This window comes from Somniosus microcephalus, chromosome 13, assembly GCF_052327205.1.
Source record: "Somniosus microcephalus isolate GS21.2 chromosome 13, FLI_Smic_1.0, whole genome shotgun sequence".
In the NCBI taxonomy this organism is placed as follows: Eukaryota; Metazoa; Chordata; class Chondrichthyes; order Squaliformes; family Somniosidae; genus Somniosus; species Somniosus microcephalus.
Genome location: NC_140999.1, coordinates 164002537 through 164017657, shown reverse-complemented (window position 1 = coordinate 164017657; position 15121 = coordinate 164002537). Strand labels below are relative to the sequence as shown.

The 15121-nt window shown below is 47.2% G+C and overlaps 1 protein-coding gene across 2 annotated transcripts in view; it reads right to left on the bottom strand.

The window, feature by feature from the left end:
- ccm2l (CCM2 like scaffold protein) overlaps positions 1-15121 on the bottom strand; it is a 94161-nt gene that overhangs the window by 44422 nt on the left and 34618 nt on the right. The window contains exons 3-4 of one of the 2 annotated variants that reach the window (XM_086005507.1): positions 5254-5337; positions 2689-2872 (exon numbers count right to left, since the gene is read on the bottom strand). In XM_086005507.1, the coding sequence (XP_085861633.1) occupies positions 2689-2872; positions 5254-5337 (268 nt within the window). The remainder of the gene's footprint in view (positions 1-2688; positions 2873-5253; positions 5338-15121) is intronic. The other variant, XM_086005508.1, reaches the window with a different exon arrangement.

Here is a 15121-nt window from a genome sequence, read left to right as displayed (position 1 = left end):
ATGGGTGTCGCCCACTCGCTCCAGTCTACCTTAGATAACACGCCTGCATTCTCCAGATTCTCCAGCTCTGCCTCGACGGCTGGGCGAATTGCATATGGTACCGGTCTTGCTTTGAAAAACTTGGGAATTGCATTCTCCTCTATTTTTATCGAGGCGGTTACGCCTTTGAGTGCCCAGTTCTTGTTGAAATACCTCTTTTGCGTCAGCTAAGATTGTTGACAATCGTCCAGGAGTGACGTCGTCATCCTTTTTACCAGCCACCGTCAGTGCCTGAATGGAGTGCCAGTCTAAACTTATCTTTCTGATCCATTCACATCCCAATAATGGTGGTCCACCATCTTGCAGAATGTAGAGATACAATTTCCGTATTTTCTTGCCGTTGTATTCGACAGGCACCCTTATTTTTCCTCTGGGGTATACTTTTTGTCCCGTATACGTCCTCGAGACAATAGATGTCTCTCTCAAGGGTATGTGTGAGAATAGCCGCTCGTAGTCTCGTCGATTCATGACGGTTAGAGCTGATCCTGTATCCAATTCCATTTTGACTTGGGACCCTGCTATCATGAGGGTGACCTAAATGGTTCGGTGATCCTCTTTTGCGATTACGTTGTGAAGTTTGAGACAGCTTAGTCTCTTGTTCCCGGATTGACTATCGCTCATCTGGTCTTCGGAACTACTGTCCGTCATCTTTTGTACTTTCCTGTACGGTTCCTTAGTAGCCTTTTTGTTGTCATTGGTCTTCTTCCCAGACCTGCAAACTCATGCAATGTGTCCCATCTTTCCGCATTGCCTGCATATTTTGTCCTTGGACCAGCAGTCCTTCTGGTCATGGTTTGTTCTGCCGCAGCGATAACATTTTGCAAATCCCCATGTCATTTCGTGGGTGCCGTATTCCTGTGGCTTTTGCTGTATTTCTGCAGCTCCCCTTGCTGCTGCTTCGTACGATACTGCCACGCTGAAAGCCTTATCTAGCGTCAGCTCTTTCTCTGAGAGTAACCTCTTCTGGGTTCCTTCACTCAGGAGTCCACAGACAAATTTGTCCCGTAGGGTATCTGCCAGTCCTGCTCTGAACTGGCAGTGCTTTGATAGCTTGCGTAGTTCCGTAAGGTAATCAGCATTGCTCTCATTTTTATGCTGATTTCTCCTGTCGAATTTAAATCTTTCTGCTATCAGCAGCGGTGTAGGATTTAGGTGTTCCTGTAGGATAGCAACAATTTCGTTAAAACTCTTCGCCTTCGGTTTGGCTGGAGTAATCAGGTCCCGCAATAGGCCGTACGTTCTTGCGCCCATTAAATTTAGCAATACCAATGCCTTTTTCTCATCGGCTATTTCGTTTGCCTCGCAATATACCTCGACTCTTTCCACATACGTGGTCCAGTCTTCTATTGCATTATCGAAGGCAGTGATATCGCCAGTCTTTGGCATCTTGAAAATCTAAGATGGCGCCTCCCGCGCTTTGCCTTCGTCCCCGATGGATCAAAATGGCGCCTCCCGTGCTTTTCCTTCTTCCCCGCCGAGTTAAGATGGCGCCTCCCACGCTTTCCCGCCGCTGCCGCTGCTGCCAACGCTGTTGCTGCCGATTATATTTATTTTACTATCCTGTAATGGCGACGCCCTATGGTCTTCGCGCCTCCCCGATCACTGCTGCCAACGCCGCTCTCCGCGGTATTTTTATTTTTCTATCGCGCTTCAATATTTGCTCCGTTAATTGAAGAACCGTTCCCGTCATGGAGCGAACCCTCTGGGACACTTCCCTCCCTCTTCTTAGGTCCGAACGCTGCCCGGTTTCGAAGCACCGGCCACGCCCTGTGTGCTCCACCCTCTCTCTCTCTCTGCTTCCCGACTCGCTGCCCAGCCCCGTTGCAGAGCCACCCGATCAAGCTCTAGCCCGCCGCAGCCCAGGAAGGATCAGTGCACTACCTGCCACCAGCCCGATTAGCTGGGAAACCACAGACTGGAGAAGCAAGCCTGGCTCTCGACAGTCTCTCCTGCACTTTTCAATTAGATGATTTGGAGGGCGGTTGCCCACGGTCGACGCCCGTTTCTCGAGTTTCTTTGGATTATTATTTTTATTTTCTTCTGGCTTCGACCTTCAATAACGTCGTCTGAGGTGCTGCCGAGTTGCAGGTAAGTTCGTTTCTTACTCGTCGCCAGTATTATGTCCGTGTATAATTGAGACACGGACTGCAGGAGTTGATTATAACAAGTCTTTACTGAATGGAGACAACCTGGAAACTGAAACTACAGAAGCCTGCTAGGGCCTTTTATACAGGGGTGGTCACTGCCGGTACTGCAGTCTAAGACCAGTTATTCCCTTAAAGGTACATACACAACAGATTGCAATTGCCAAAATTCATTTCGCATATGCCTCTTACAGCCAACAAATGGAAGAGGCTCTTATCCCAAGAGTCTAGGCTGAATTTGTACCCAAGTCCTACGGACCAGTGTCTAACCCACTGCACCACCCAGTGTTTGAGAGGAAAAAATATTCTGACCATGACATTAACCACTTCACTTGCAAATATATTTTTTAGACACATATAATTCTGAAATTTAATGAACATATTTAAGACATAAATATTTGGAGTCTTACAGGACTACTTCTGAACTAGTACTATGTAATGCTAATCGAGACTTTAGAAAACTGTTGATAACTTGCACTGAATGTTCTGGGATAAATGAATATACCTGTTTTGAGAATGAGTAGATGTAGTGCATCATCCCGGACATAAGATACAGCAGCAATCTCATGGGTTGGGATTCTCAGGATCAGCTCTTCATTGTCCCTCCAGGTCAAGAGGAGGCAGCGTGCAGACAAACTCAGGATGGTGTCCTGCTCCGCAGTTGTTTGCAAAGGCAGCTGTTTCTGTTGCTGTCAAAGGTAGGATTCTGTATATTTCAATTATTCTTAATTACTTTGTTCCTCCTTTTGTTTAAACCTGTTATTTTACATAAAATCTGCTTAACAACCAAAAACAAAACATTAGTTTATAAAAGAAACAAATTATCTTAATCAAATGAATTTGTAGAATTTCATTCATGAGGAGATAAGAGCAATTTCTATATATTACAATATTAACATTCTGAAATTGTAACAACCAACTTTTGAACTGATGAAACAAACCATGTTTACTTTGGTAAATAATACATCAAAAAGATCTATGACCTGAAAGGATCTCTTTTCCAAATCAAAATTTATATCAAAAAAATTGGTTAACATTATAAATTTTAACCGTCTAATTTTATCTAGATCCATTTGATTCAACCAGGAACTGGTAAGATCTGGCATTCCTCAAGTGACAATATTATCTCAGCGAAGCAATGTGATGTTATAAATTTTTCACTAAGCCTCAATTTAAAAGCTCAGTCCTCATTAAAATATAGAAGTGATATATAATAATGTGCTATCTTCAAATCTTCAATCAATTTTACTTGCCTAGCTCCAGGACTTGAGCACTCAAGGACTTGAGCACATAATCAGACATTGCAGTGCAGTACTGAGAGAGTGCTGCATTGTTGGAAGTCATACTTTTTGGATGAGATGTTAAAATGAAGCCCCGTCTGCCCTCTTGGGTGGACATAAAAGATCCCATGGCACTAGTTGAAGAAGAGGATGGGAGTTCTCCCAGTATTCTGGTCAGCATTTATCCCTCAACCAACATGACTAGAACAGATTATCTGGTCATATATCTCGTTGCTGTTTGTGGGACCTTGCTGTATCCAACATCCAACTGGTTGTTAAGAGGAACTGATTGTGCAATACTTACATTGGTTTAACCCTTTATAATAGTGGTGGGCAAAATACGGCCCGCCAATTCATTCTATCTGGCCCGCTGAACGGGACAGAAATAGAATGTGAGCCGGAGCTCGAGCTGCACATTAGTCTGAGTCGAGTCATGGCTGCTCATCTCGACTTATTTACTGAAGCAAGAGACCAGCGCTGCGTCTTTCCTCTCCCGGTACCCAGAGTACAATGGTGGGGAGGGTTCTCATCGTCGTCTTAGACACGGGAGTGGATCCCGGAGCACAAGGACTCCAGGTAATGGCACGCGATTGTAGTTCAGGCCTTGCGAAGCCTCGGGCTCCCGTACTCCGCACACTAAAAAGAGAGAACACCTCTCGCGTCAGAGGCCCCGCAAACTCAAGCCATTCTGCCAAACAGCAACATAGACTTTCAGAACAACATGTGCTCGATCAATCATTTCATTCATTTAGTAATGGAAGATTTAACACTACATTTTGTGTATTTAAGATAGTATCTGACTACTTCTGAGTTTGTGTTCATAAATTGTTGGGAGGGTAGAAGTGGGAGTGATGATCAACACTATGAGTTGGCCTGTTTCAAATTTACCAAATTAACACTTTGCTCTCACCAATGACTGTTAGTGGGGTTATTAATGCTTGCACAATTATTCCCTCGTTTTAATATTATCCCACTTAATTAGCATAGTGGAGGCATAACTAAATGGACCCAGGTATATTGGACATTGCATTCACTGTTTTTAATTTAAGCCCTTTTTCCCCATACCTTGAACAATTTAAATTTATTGTCATGACTGGAAGAGGGTTGTAGAGATTTATGCTGTTGGCCAGTCCCAGTAATAAATAGCACTCGGGGAAGAAATGTGCATTATAATGGTGCATTACTTGTGGCCATTCTCAAGTGAAAGTCCGCAAACTCTATAGGCATCTTGGCTTTTCTCCGGAGTGATAGCACGTTGACAATGAACAAGCCCAATTTGATGGTGGATCTGGGGTGCAATTTGTGTTATAAATCATTTTCCGAGTCACCTAATTATTTCTTAGCAAAGTTTCAAAGGCATCAAAGTAACACTTTCATGTGCAATTTTTAACGGTTGTATAAATGATTTTATCCTTGATTGTGCCTTATACCTTACTGTTTATAATTGCCAGTAGAAGCAGAATTAGTCTCTCACTTTCTACTATAACAACGAATTTAGACCATTTGGAATAAACAGACAGTTTTCAATGTGACTCGTAAACCTGTATCATGTTTGATATCATGTTAATAAGTGTTATTTTTATTAAATGTGGTAACAACATGAAGGGTTCTTTTTACACTATATGCCACAACAAATTTTAATGGTAGCTGTTGTTAACATAATTCATTTTATGTGTGTGACCCTCAACAGCTCACCAAACTTGTTAAGTGGCCCTCCAGCCCAAATAATTGCCCACCCCAGCTTTATAATGTGAGCAGTTCACATTATTTCTCTAGTATTTGTTGCTTACCCTTGCTGTATCCAAAAGCTGTAGTACTTCAGCTCTGCTCACTGGATTTAAAGAACATGACACCCACGTCAAGTGACCTAAAAACTGAAGAAAAAGAAATATATCTTAAAGAATGAAACTGGCAAATTTTGGCCCCTGGTTGTATACAATTACTGGATTCCTTAACTAGCCAATGAGAAGTCCTTAATCTAGGGGAACTGGCTCACACAATGACTGAATAAAGTCCTTTCACCATTGCCCCTTCAATTCGAGTCTAGATCAGATTAATGGAATGAAATCAATCTCTGCCTGCTGTAAGGATTCTTAGGGGGAGAAATTCATGTGGCTTGTGCCACACGTTAGTGCCAGCCGTTAGTGCCAGGTGAGGTTAGCGCACTGTTCCCTAGCCCGGAACCAGTGCGCTATGGTCATCAGTGCGTACGCCCCAACACTGGAAGCCACAGACGAGACAAAGAGGAATTCTACTCCAGCCTCAAACAATCCCTGTCCCAAGTCCCAATGGGTGACAAGCTGATCCTTCGTGGCGACTTTAACGCCAGAGTTGGAAAGGACACAAACCTCTGGGGAGGTGTGGTCGGCAGAGAGGGGGTAGGGAAAGTCAACTCCAATGGTACCCTCCTCCTGACGAAATGCTTAGAACATGGCCTTGTCATAACCAACACCTTGTTCCATCAGAGAGACAAGTGCAAGGTTTCATGGCAGCACCCTCGCTCCAAGCACTGGCATCTGCTGGACTACGTCATCGTCTGAGCGAGGGACCTCAAGATGTCCGCATCACCCGCGCCATGACAGGAGCTGATGACTGCTGGACAGACCACCGCCTAATCTGCTCTGTCATCTCCATCAATGTAGCCCCAAAACAACGGCTGCAACAGAAACAATGCCGCAGGAAAATCAACACTGGAGCACTCAAAGACGCCGCTAAGAAAACCCTATTCAGCCTGTGCTTCACTACGAACCTGATGACTCCCAGTGATGCAGAGACACAGAGTGTCCACATCGCCTGGTCTGCACTCAAGGCCTCCATAATCAGCACCTGTGAAGAGACGCTTGGTCACTCGACCAGGAAACACCAAGACTGGTTCGACGAGAACGACCAGGAGATCCAGGAGCTAATAAGCCGCAAGTGCAAGGCATTCCTGATCTGGAAACAGCAACAGAACTCGAGAGCAAGAAAGCAGCTCTACAGACGCCTGAAGGCCGAGGTCCAACAAAAAACCCTCGACCTAAAGAACAGATGGTGGGTGGAGAAAGCGCAGGAGATCCAGCAGCTAGCCAACAACCATGACGCGCGTGGATTCTTTAGCGCAGTCAAGACCACCTGCGGCCCAAGCACCCAAGGCCCTTCCCCACTGCGGGCCAAGAACGGAGAGGTACTCATCAAGGACAGGGAGGCAGTCAGTGCCCGCTGGAAGGAGCACTTCGAAGATCTCCTTAACCGAGACTCTGTCTTCGACGCAAGTGTCCTCAACTCCATCCCGCAGCTTGCTACCCGCCAGCACCTCAGCACAACCCCAGCCCGGCATGAGGTTGAAAAGGCCATCCGACAACGGAAGAACAACAAGGCCTCAGGGGCAGATGCAATCCCTGCCGAGGCAGTAAAGCATGGCAGAGAAGCACTACTGCCGTGAATTCATGAACTCATTTCTCTTATTTGGAAGGAGGAGAGCATGCCAGGGGATCTCAGGGATGCCATAATTGTGACCATCTTCAAGAAAGGTAACAAGTTCGATTGTGGTAATTGCAGAGGAGTTTCCCTGCTGTCTGCCACAGGGGAAGTTATCGCAAGAATCCTCCTGTACACCTCAGAGACATGGAACATGTACAGCAGGCACCTCAAAGCACTGGAGAGGTACCACCAACGCTGCCTCCGCAAGATCGTGCAAATCAATTGGCAGGATAGATGGACCAACGTCAGTGTTCTCGCTCAGGCCAACAGCCCCAGCATCGAAGCTTTGACCACGCTCGATCAGCTCCGATGGACGGGTCACATTGTCCGCATGCCCAATACAAGACTCCCAAAACAAGCGCTCTACTCGGAGCTCCGGCACGGCAAGCGAGCCCCAGGTGGGCAGAGGAAACGCTTCAAGGACACCCTCAAAGCCTCCTTGAAAAAGTGCAACATCCCCACCGACATCTGGGAATCCCTGGCCCAAGACTGCACAAAGTGGAGGAGAAGTATCCGGGTAGGCACCAAACACCTTGAGTCTCTTCACCGGGAGCAAGTGGAAGCCAAGCACAAACAACACAAGGAGCGCACGTCAACCCAAGCACCCCACCCCTTTAACCACCATCTGCCCCACCTGTGACAGAGACTGTAGGTCCTGCACTGGACTCATTAGTCACCTGAGAACTAATTTTTAACGTGGAAGCAAGTCATCCTTGGTTCCGAGGAACTGCCCAAGAAGGAGAAGAAGTGCCAGGAGATGGCGCTAAAATGCCATTGACAGTTGTAACGACAGCTGATGCCGGTTCCAGCGTCACACGCCATATTTGTTGCCGGTGTTGCTGGTAGCACTGCCAGTAACCTCGATCGCCAGGGAGCTCACCATGATGGAGATCGTGACATCAGTGAGTGTGCAACGCTCACTGGACGCCTGATCTCCCAACTTCACTTTAGCCAATGTACTTACCGGCTGGAGAAAGCAACGACAGGTTGAGGTGGCGTGCAGCAGCAGGAAGCTGGCTCCAGTGATGCTGTTTAATGGGATCCTCACCAATCACTCATACCTGTCAGGGTTTTGCAGTTTGAGTGGCTGTGTACTACTTCCTGCTACTGCAAGAGTTTTCCGTAGTCATTTCAAGGTTCTTTGGTATCAGCAAATACAAAACTCCCTCATTCGTACAACCTTGACTTGCTAAAAATCATGGGGGCTGTACTGGCAGTCGACCTCACCCTCCAGGATCTACGGCAGAGAGAACGAAGGCAGCCAGAAAGATGGGAACGTGTGCGCAGAGGGAGGAGGGGGCCATCAGGGCTCTCAACAGGTGGCCTTACCCACCTAGGGTCTGCCGACATCACTTCTACCTTCAATTGAGCGAGGAGCAGTGTATTAGGAGGCTTCGCTTCACCAAGGAGGTTGGCACAGAACTCTGTCACCTCCTGTAACCAGACCTCCAGCCTCAGACCAGGGCGACTATGGCTCTCCCAGTGGCAGTCAAGGTCACTGTAGCCTGCAATTTCTTTGCCAGCGGATCCTTCCAGTCTGCAGCAGGAGACGTGGCTAACATCTCATAGTTTGCCGTCCATCGCTGCATCTGGGAGGTCACTGAGGCTCTCTACAGCAGGAGAAGGGACTACATTGGTTTCCCGATCACCAGAGAGAAGCATGACAAGCATGCATGTGGCTTTGCCAGGATAGCGGGCTTCGCCATAGTGCAGGGCGCCATTGACTGCAGCCACGTGGCTTTGCGGGCACCACCTAACAATCCTGAGATCTTCCATAACTGCAAAGGCTATCACTCACTTAATGTGCAGCTGGTGTGCGACCACAGACAGCAAATCCTCAATGTGAATGTCTGCTATCCTGGCAGCAGCCACGATGCCTTCGTCCTACACCAGACTGGTGTGCCAGCACTCTTCCAGCCACCACATCAATCTCGAGGGTGGCTGCTCGGAGACAAGGGCGCTCTCCACCTGGCTCATGACTCTCCTCCGCAATCCCAACACTCGTGCCCAGCACTCATATAATGAGAGCCATGCTGCCACCAGGAACATCATTGAGCAGACCATCGGCTTATTGAAGCAATGGTTCTGCTGCCTTGACAGCTCGGGTGGAGCCCTCCAGTACTCGCCAGAGCGGGCGTCCCATTTTGTGGTTGTCTGCTGCATACTCCACAACTTGACCATCATGAGGGAGCCCTTGCCAGCAGGGATTGTGGGACCACTTCAGGAGGACGACAAGGCAGAGGAAGATGAAGATGAGGAGGAGGATGTAAGGGGGGTGGCGGGTGTGGCGCGTGCGCCCAGTCAGTTATGCCCCTGACTGTTTTGTGAGCGGTTCGAATCGATCCCACGCCCCTTGGGTTCTAGACACCGGACTTAGGTACAGGCGGCGATACAGAAAGACTCGAGTAGACAGGTGGTTTGGATGTAAGAAAACCAGGATTTTATTGACACAGAAATTAACACAGTCTTACGAGAAATTACTAGCATAAAATACAGGCAAATACAAAATAACTATACTTATACAGGGAATGGGGAACACACGGCACATCGAGGGAAAACAAACTATATTAACAATCCCCTTATCCTTATCCCACCCCCTATACCTAACTAGATTAAGCTATGAGGGGCCAGAATTCATGCTCACCAATCCAAAACAAGGCCAACTGTTAACGAAATGCAGATTTTGAGGTTTGGTTCTCTGTCCTCTTAGGTGCCCCGTCACCACGTGGTCTTCAGGGGCGCGGTGCTAGAGCTACCACTGCGACGCATCTTCTTCTCCTCCGCTACCGTCGTCGTCTCGTCCCAATGGGTTCTCCTCTTCTTCTCCCTCGGGCGGTCGTCGGCGGTAACGTTACGTTTATCGGACAGTTAACAGTTTTTGCCATTTAGATTTTGTTACCCATGCGTCAAACACCAGTATATTCGTGGTGGTGTAGACACCTGCGTTATCGCAATGTTCAACAAGATGTTCGTCTTCCCAAGCGCCAGCTTATAACTCGGCGCTTGATCTTTATCGATACATTTTTCGCTGCCCTGCTCTGCCCTTATCGAGTTTTGTCATCTTCATCTCTACTCGTCTCGTCTTGCCGGACTACTATACAAGTCCTGGGCTACCTGCTCAAATTCGTCTCGCCCCCTTTTTCGGCCTGGGCGTTGGTATGGTGTCTTTTACTGCTGAAATCTCACCGCGGGGAGAGAGGAGAGACCCGCCACGAGGCCAGGGCACGAGTGAGCCAAGAACCAAGAGCGAGGGCCAAGCGCAAGAGAGAACAGAGAGAGAGATTGCTACCCGGGGCCTGCAGTTATACCCGTTGTTTCATCCCCTATCTGCGTGCCAAATCAGGTTAGTTCATTGTTCCAATTCTGGCAGGCTGTTTTAAGTAATTACAGCAATCTAAACTAACTGTTTTCAGATGGCCGTTTATCGCACCTAATGGCCTGATGTCTGAGCTGTATTGTTATTAATGCATTCTAATCGGCCTGTCCAGCCTCGATGGCTTCCTTAAGCTGTTTCCGATTATTTATGCAGACAGCTTGATGGCCTCAAGTATAGGCCTAACTAGTTCTGATCTGTCTACGATCTGGCTCAATGCATATTCAATGTTTGCTGTCTGCTTTTCCAAAATACAAAGTCCTTTTCACAGAAACTGCATTTTAGGTTTCGATTTCCCCGAAAGCTGCTTGTGCTGCCAGAGTCCAGGCTTTAAAAATCTTGCAGGCTTTTGGCCACGAGGTGCGGATGCCATCTTTTGGGTACCCTTTTTAAAATGTCCATAGGGTCCCTTTTATTAATACCCTTGGGGAAATGTGGAAATTTTGTGAATCCTACAAAGATGAGGAGGAAGATGATAAGGAGGAAGAGGATGAGGAGGAGGAACAGGAGGGAGGGAGGAGGCAGTGAGACAGTCGGCCTTCCAGACGGGTTGTCCGTGACCGGCTCATCAGACTGTGATTCGAATGAATGAAACCTCAGATCCCCGTTGCTCACCACATCCCCATCATACCATCCCTGTCTCACGCTATATCACAGCGTCCTCCTGGGCGCAAAGGTGAAATGAGAAAGACCACAAAATATTCCAAACACCATTAATACATTTATCTATAAACATATTACACATATCACATGAATTCTAATAACTAATGACCCTTGTGCCAGCCATAGTTGAATAGCTGTCATTGTGTGCAAGTTGTGAGATGTGGCTATGAGTGTTGCTAGGTAGAGATTGTTGGTGGGCGAGTGCTGGGCGTGTGGTGCATTGAGCATTGTGTGAAGCTTGTGGTATGTAGCATTTGTTGAAGCCTTCACTCACCTTGACCACCCATGTGAGCTCATTAAACTTCCTCCTGCACTGGGAGTGGGACCTGGGGAACACAGTGCTGCCTGTGACGTGGTGTACCACCTCCCTCCACATAGTCTGGCAGACTTGTGGCGAGGGCCTCCTGCCAGTTAGTACAGGACCGCCCGCATTCTCTCCACCACTAAAACCAATGCCTCCAAAGCTTCCTTGGAAAACCTCCAGGCTCTCTCCCTGGGGTGGCGATCTGCCATCAGTATTTGTAAATAAGTGCTCCTTCTCTTTGTCCTTCTTCTTATGGTTGTGGAGGCAGCTGCACACCCAACAATGCTGAGAATGAGGTGCTGCAGCATCAATGGACCTCGCCTTTAAGTAGTGTGAAAAGCCTGTGGCAATCAGTTCTTGCGTTTAGACTACACCTGATATTGGTCCATCGTTTCAGTGTAATGCAATGAGCTTGGGTTTTTAGATGAGAATCATGACTGCAATCATTTTAATGAGGAGTGAGGATGAATTTTGCGTGCAGTCTAGATGATTTTCAACTGGTGCTACTTAACCATTTTTATTCTAAACACCGCCCGTTCCTTGGCTATAACGAATTTCTAGCCCTTGGAGTTCTAAGTGGAATTACATTGGACAGTCTGAAACCAAGTTGCTCCTTAATGGTCGAGAGTTGAGAACACAAAACAGCCCATAATTTGATGCAAAGATAGTCTAATTCAGAGGGCGGGTGTTTGTGGGGGCGGGGGGGGGGTGCACATAAGGATGGTTGGTGTGGAATTGTAAGTTTGTGGGAGTTTTGCATAGCGTTTATAAACCTACTAAGCATTGCTCTTGTGTTTTGTAACCATGTGGACCCTCAAAAGTGTTACTGCCTTGTATCACATTCCCAGCTAGCTATTAGTAATGGCAAGCGAAAAGAGATTATATAAGGAGCCAATAGGCTACAAATGACTGTTGGCAACATTAGTGGATGTTTAAAATAAATGGGTGAATGCCTTAATTAAAATAGCAGACAGAGTAATGATATACATTAAGCTTTAAGCATCTGTCCGTTAATATCACCACAGTAATTTCTAGCCTATTGTCTACAACTACTCATTCTCTTGCCTAATCCTCATGTTGGACAAGCGATCAATAACATTACAGATGTAATGTAATGGTGTGGTGTGCACCAGCAAACACGTGCTTGGAACTGGAATGCTCCTCAAAAGCAGCTGAAACATGAATCCAATTCTCATACTCTCCATTGTACTTGCTGAATAGAAGTGACTATAGACAAGAAAGAAAATGCCTATGATAATTTGCATCCAAGCGCCCCAACACCCTTCTATTGTAATTACTAGGTTCAGACAGTTAGAATGCAATATACATTTTAATTTAACCAAATGTTGGGGGAAAAAAGCTACACGCCTATAGGGAAAGGAGAGTACCATGGGTGAATTTACACTGCACAATTTTAGAGGACCTGCTACACATCAGTGCTAAAGTTGAATTGTAAATCCGGTGCTAAGGCCGGAAATGACTCTGAAGCTTTGTTGTTGTGTCATAAGAACATAAGAAATAGGAGCAGGAATAGGCTGGAGGACAGCTAACGTAGTACCATTATTCAAGAAGGGTAGTAGGAATAGACCAGGGAATTACAGGCCAGTGAGCCTAACATCAGTGGTAGGGAAATTATTGGAAAAATTTCTGAGGGACAGAATTAGTCTCCACTTGGAGAGGCAAGGATTAATCAAGGATAGTCAGCATGGCTTTGTCAGGGGGAGATCATGTCTAACCAATTTGATTGAATTTTTCGAGGGGGTGACTAGGTGTGTGGATGAGGGTAGTGCAGTTGATGTAGTCTACATGGACTTCAGTAAGGCTTTTGACAAAGTCTCGCATGGGAGACTGGTCAAGAAGGTAAGAGCCCATGGGTTCCAGGGCAATTTGGCACATTGGATCCAAAATTGGCTTAGTGACAGGAGGCAGAGGGTGATGGTCGAAGGATTTTTTTGTGACTGGAAGCCTATGTCCAGTGGTGTACTGCAGGGATTGGTGCTGGGCCCTTTGCTGTTTGTAGTGTATGACGTAATAAAACTCACTACGCACTTGGTTCGAGTATAAAGCAAGGCTTTAATCAACTTGTTTCAAAACATGCAGGTCTAGTTATCTTTCACTAGTTCCTGTTTACAAAATGTCCTGGGCAAGCTGGGGCCACGCCCAAGTAGTTATACTCCTTGGACAGCGCCACCAGCTGGAGGTCCAGTGTCATTTCATGAGTCTTTCTTCATGGATCATAAGATTCATAACATTCTTCCTCCCTAAAGATTTGGAAGTCCGCCGACTTCCTTTTAACGGATTAGCCGGATCACGAATAGCCACAGTCTTTTAGCTCTTCACTTGTGGCTGGAAAGCACGTCTCCCCGGACCGTGTCTGGGTCCCTTGATCCGTACTGGTAGTTCGACAGGGCCCGTGTCGCCTTGATCGACCTGAGGGAGACTGGGGAGATTGTGACTCCGGGTGCGGGTCTCCACAGGCGCAGAGCTGGCTTCATTTTGTTTGGTAGCTGGAGATTGACTGGCGTCCTGGCTTCGGGTGGCCATCCCATGGGGAGCGCTCGGCTCCCTGAGTTGATCCAGTGGAGTAGCTGGCAGATCTCTCGATGTCCCAGGTAGGGCGTCATCTTCAAAGGAGCACAGAGTGCCGGCATCATTACTGTGGGACCCTCTATTATTTGGGTCCGTGGGACAGGTTGGACAGGGAGCCAGATCTCGGAGTGAAATGGTGGACTCCCAGCCATCAGGGTAGCGCATGTGCGTGTAAGTGGGATTAATGTCCGTTAACTCCACCTCGTCAACGAGGGGATCATTTTTGGCAGATTGGACGAATCTTTGGAGCAGCACGGGGCCAGAAGCTGCCAACCATGATGGTAGGGGCGTCCCATGTGTGGAGTGACGCTGGAACCTGAAGAATCATTCGTGAGGCGTGACATTGGTGGACGTAGAAAGAAGAGACCTGATGGAATGCAACACGTCAGGGAGCACAGTTTCCCACTGCTGGTCTGGTAGGTTGTGTGACCTCAGTGCAAGACGATCAGCGTTCCAAATGATAGCGTTGTATCTCTCAACCTGTCCGTTACTGATGGGATGATATGGTGTCGTTTTACTTGTGGCGATTCCCCGTTGGGAAAGATAACTTTTGAGTTCGCTTGACATGAAGGAGGGACCCCAATCAGAGTGGTTCCCGCAAAGGGAAAAGACTTGATCGAGACATTTGATCACTGTGGAAGTAAGCATATTGGGACAGGGGAAAGCAAAGGGAAAGCACGAATATTCGTCCACCATAGTAAGTAAGTAGGTGTTTCGCGTTGAGGAAGGCAATGGCCCTTTAAAGTCAATGCTGAGTCGCTGCATAGCGTGTATGAGCGAGCCATCCGATGGACGGAAGAATTGAGGTTTTAATTCCGCACAAATTCTACAGGAGGAGCATGTTCTTTTCACATCTTCCGTAGAAAATGGGAGATTTTTAGATCGCACAAAGTGCAGCATATGGGTAACGCCAGGATGGCATAAGTCAGTGTGAAGATCCGCAAGAGTCGAAGTTGACATAGAAGAGCAGAATGCCCGCGTGAGGGTATCCGGGGCCACATTCTCTTTGCCGGGTCGATAATGTATGGCGTATCCAAAGGCGGCCAATTCCATCCTCCAGAGTTGTATTTTGTTATTCTTGATCTTAGTGCGTTTCCGGTTATCCAGCATAAAGGCCAGAGCGCTGATCGGTTATAAGTGTGAAATGGTGACGAGTGAGAAAATGACTCCATTGACGTATAGCTTTGATGATGGCCGTAGCCTCCTTCTTGACAGGAGGATAATGGAGTTCGCTACCCTGCAAAGTTCTGGACAGAAATGCAATGGATCG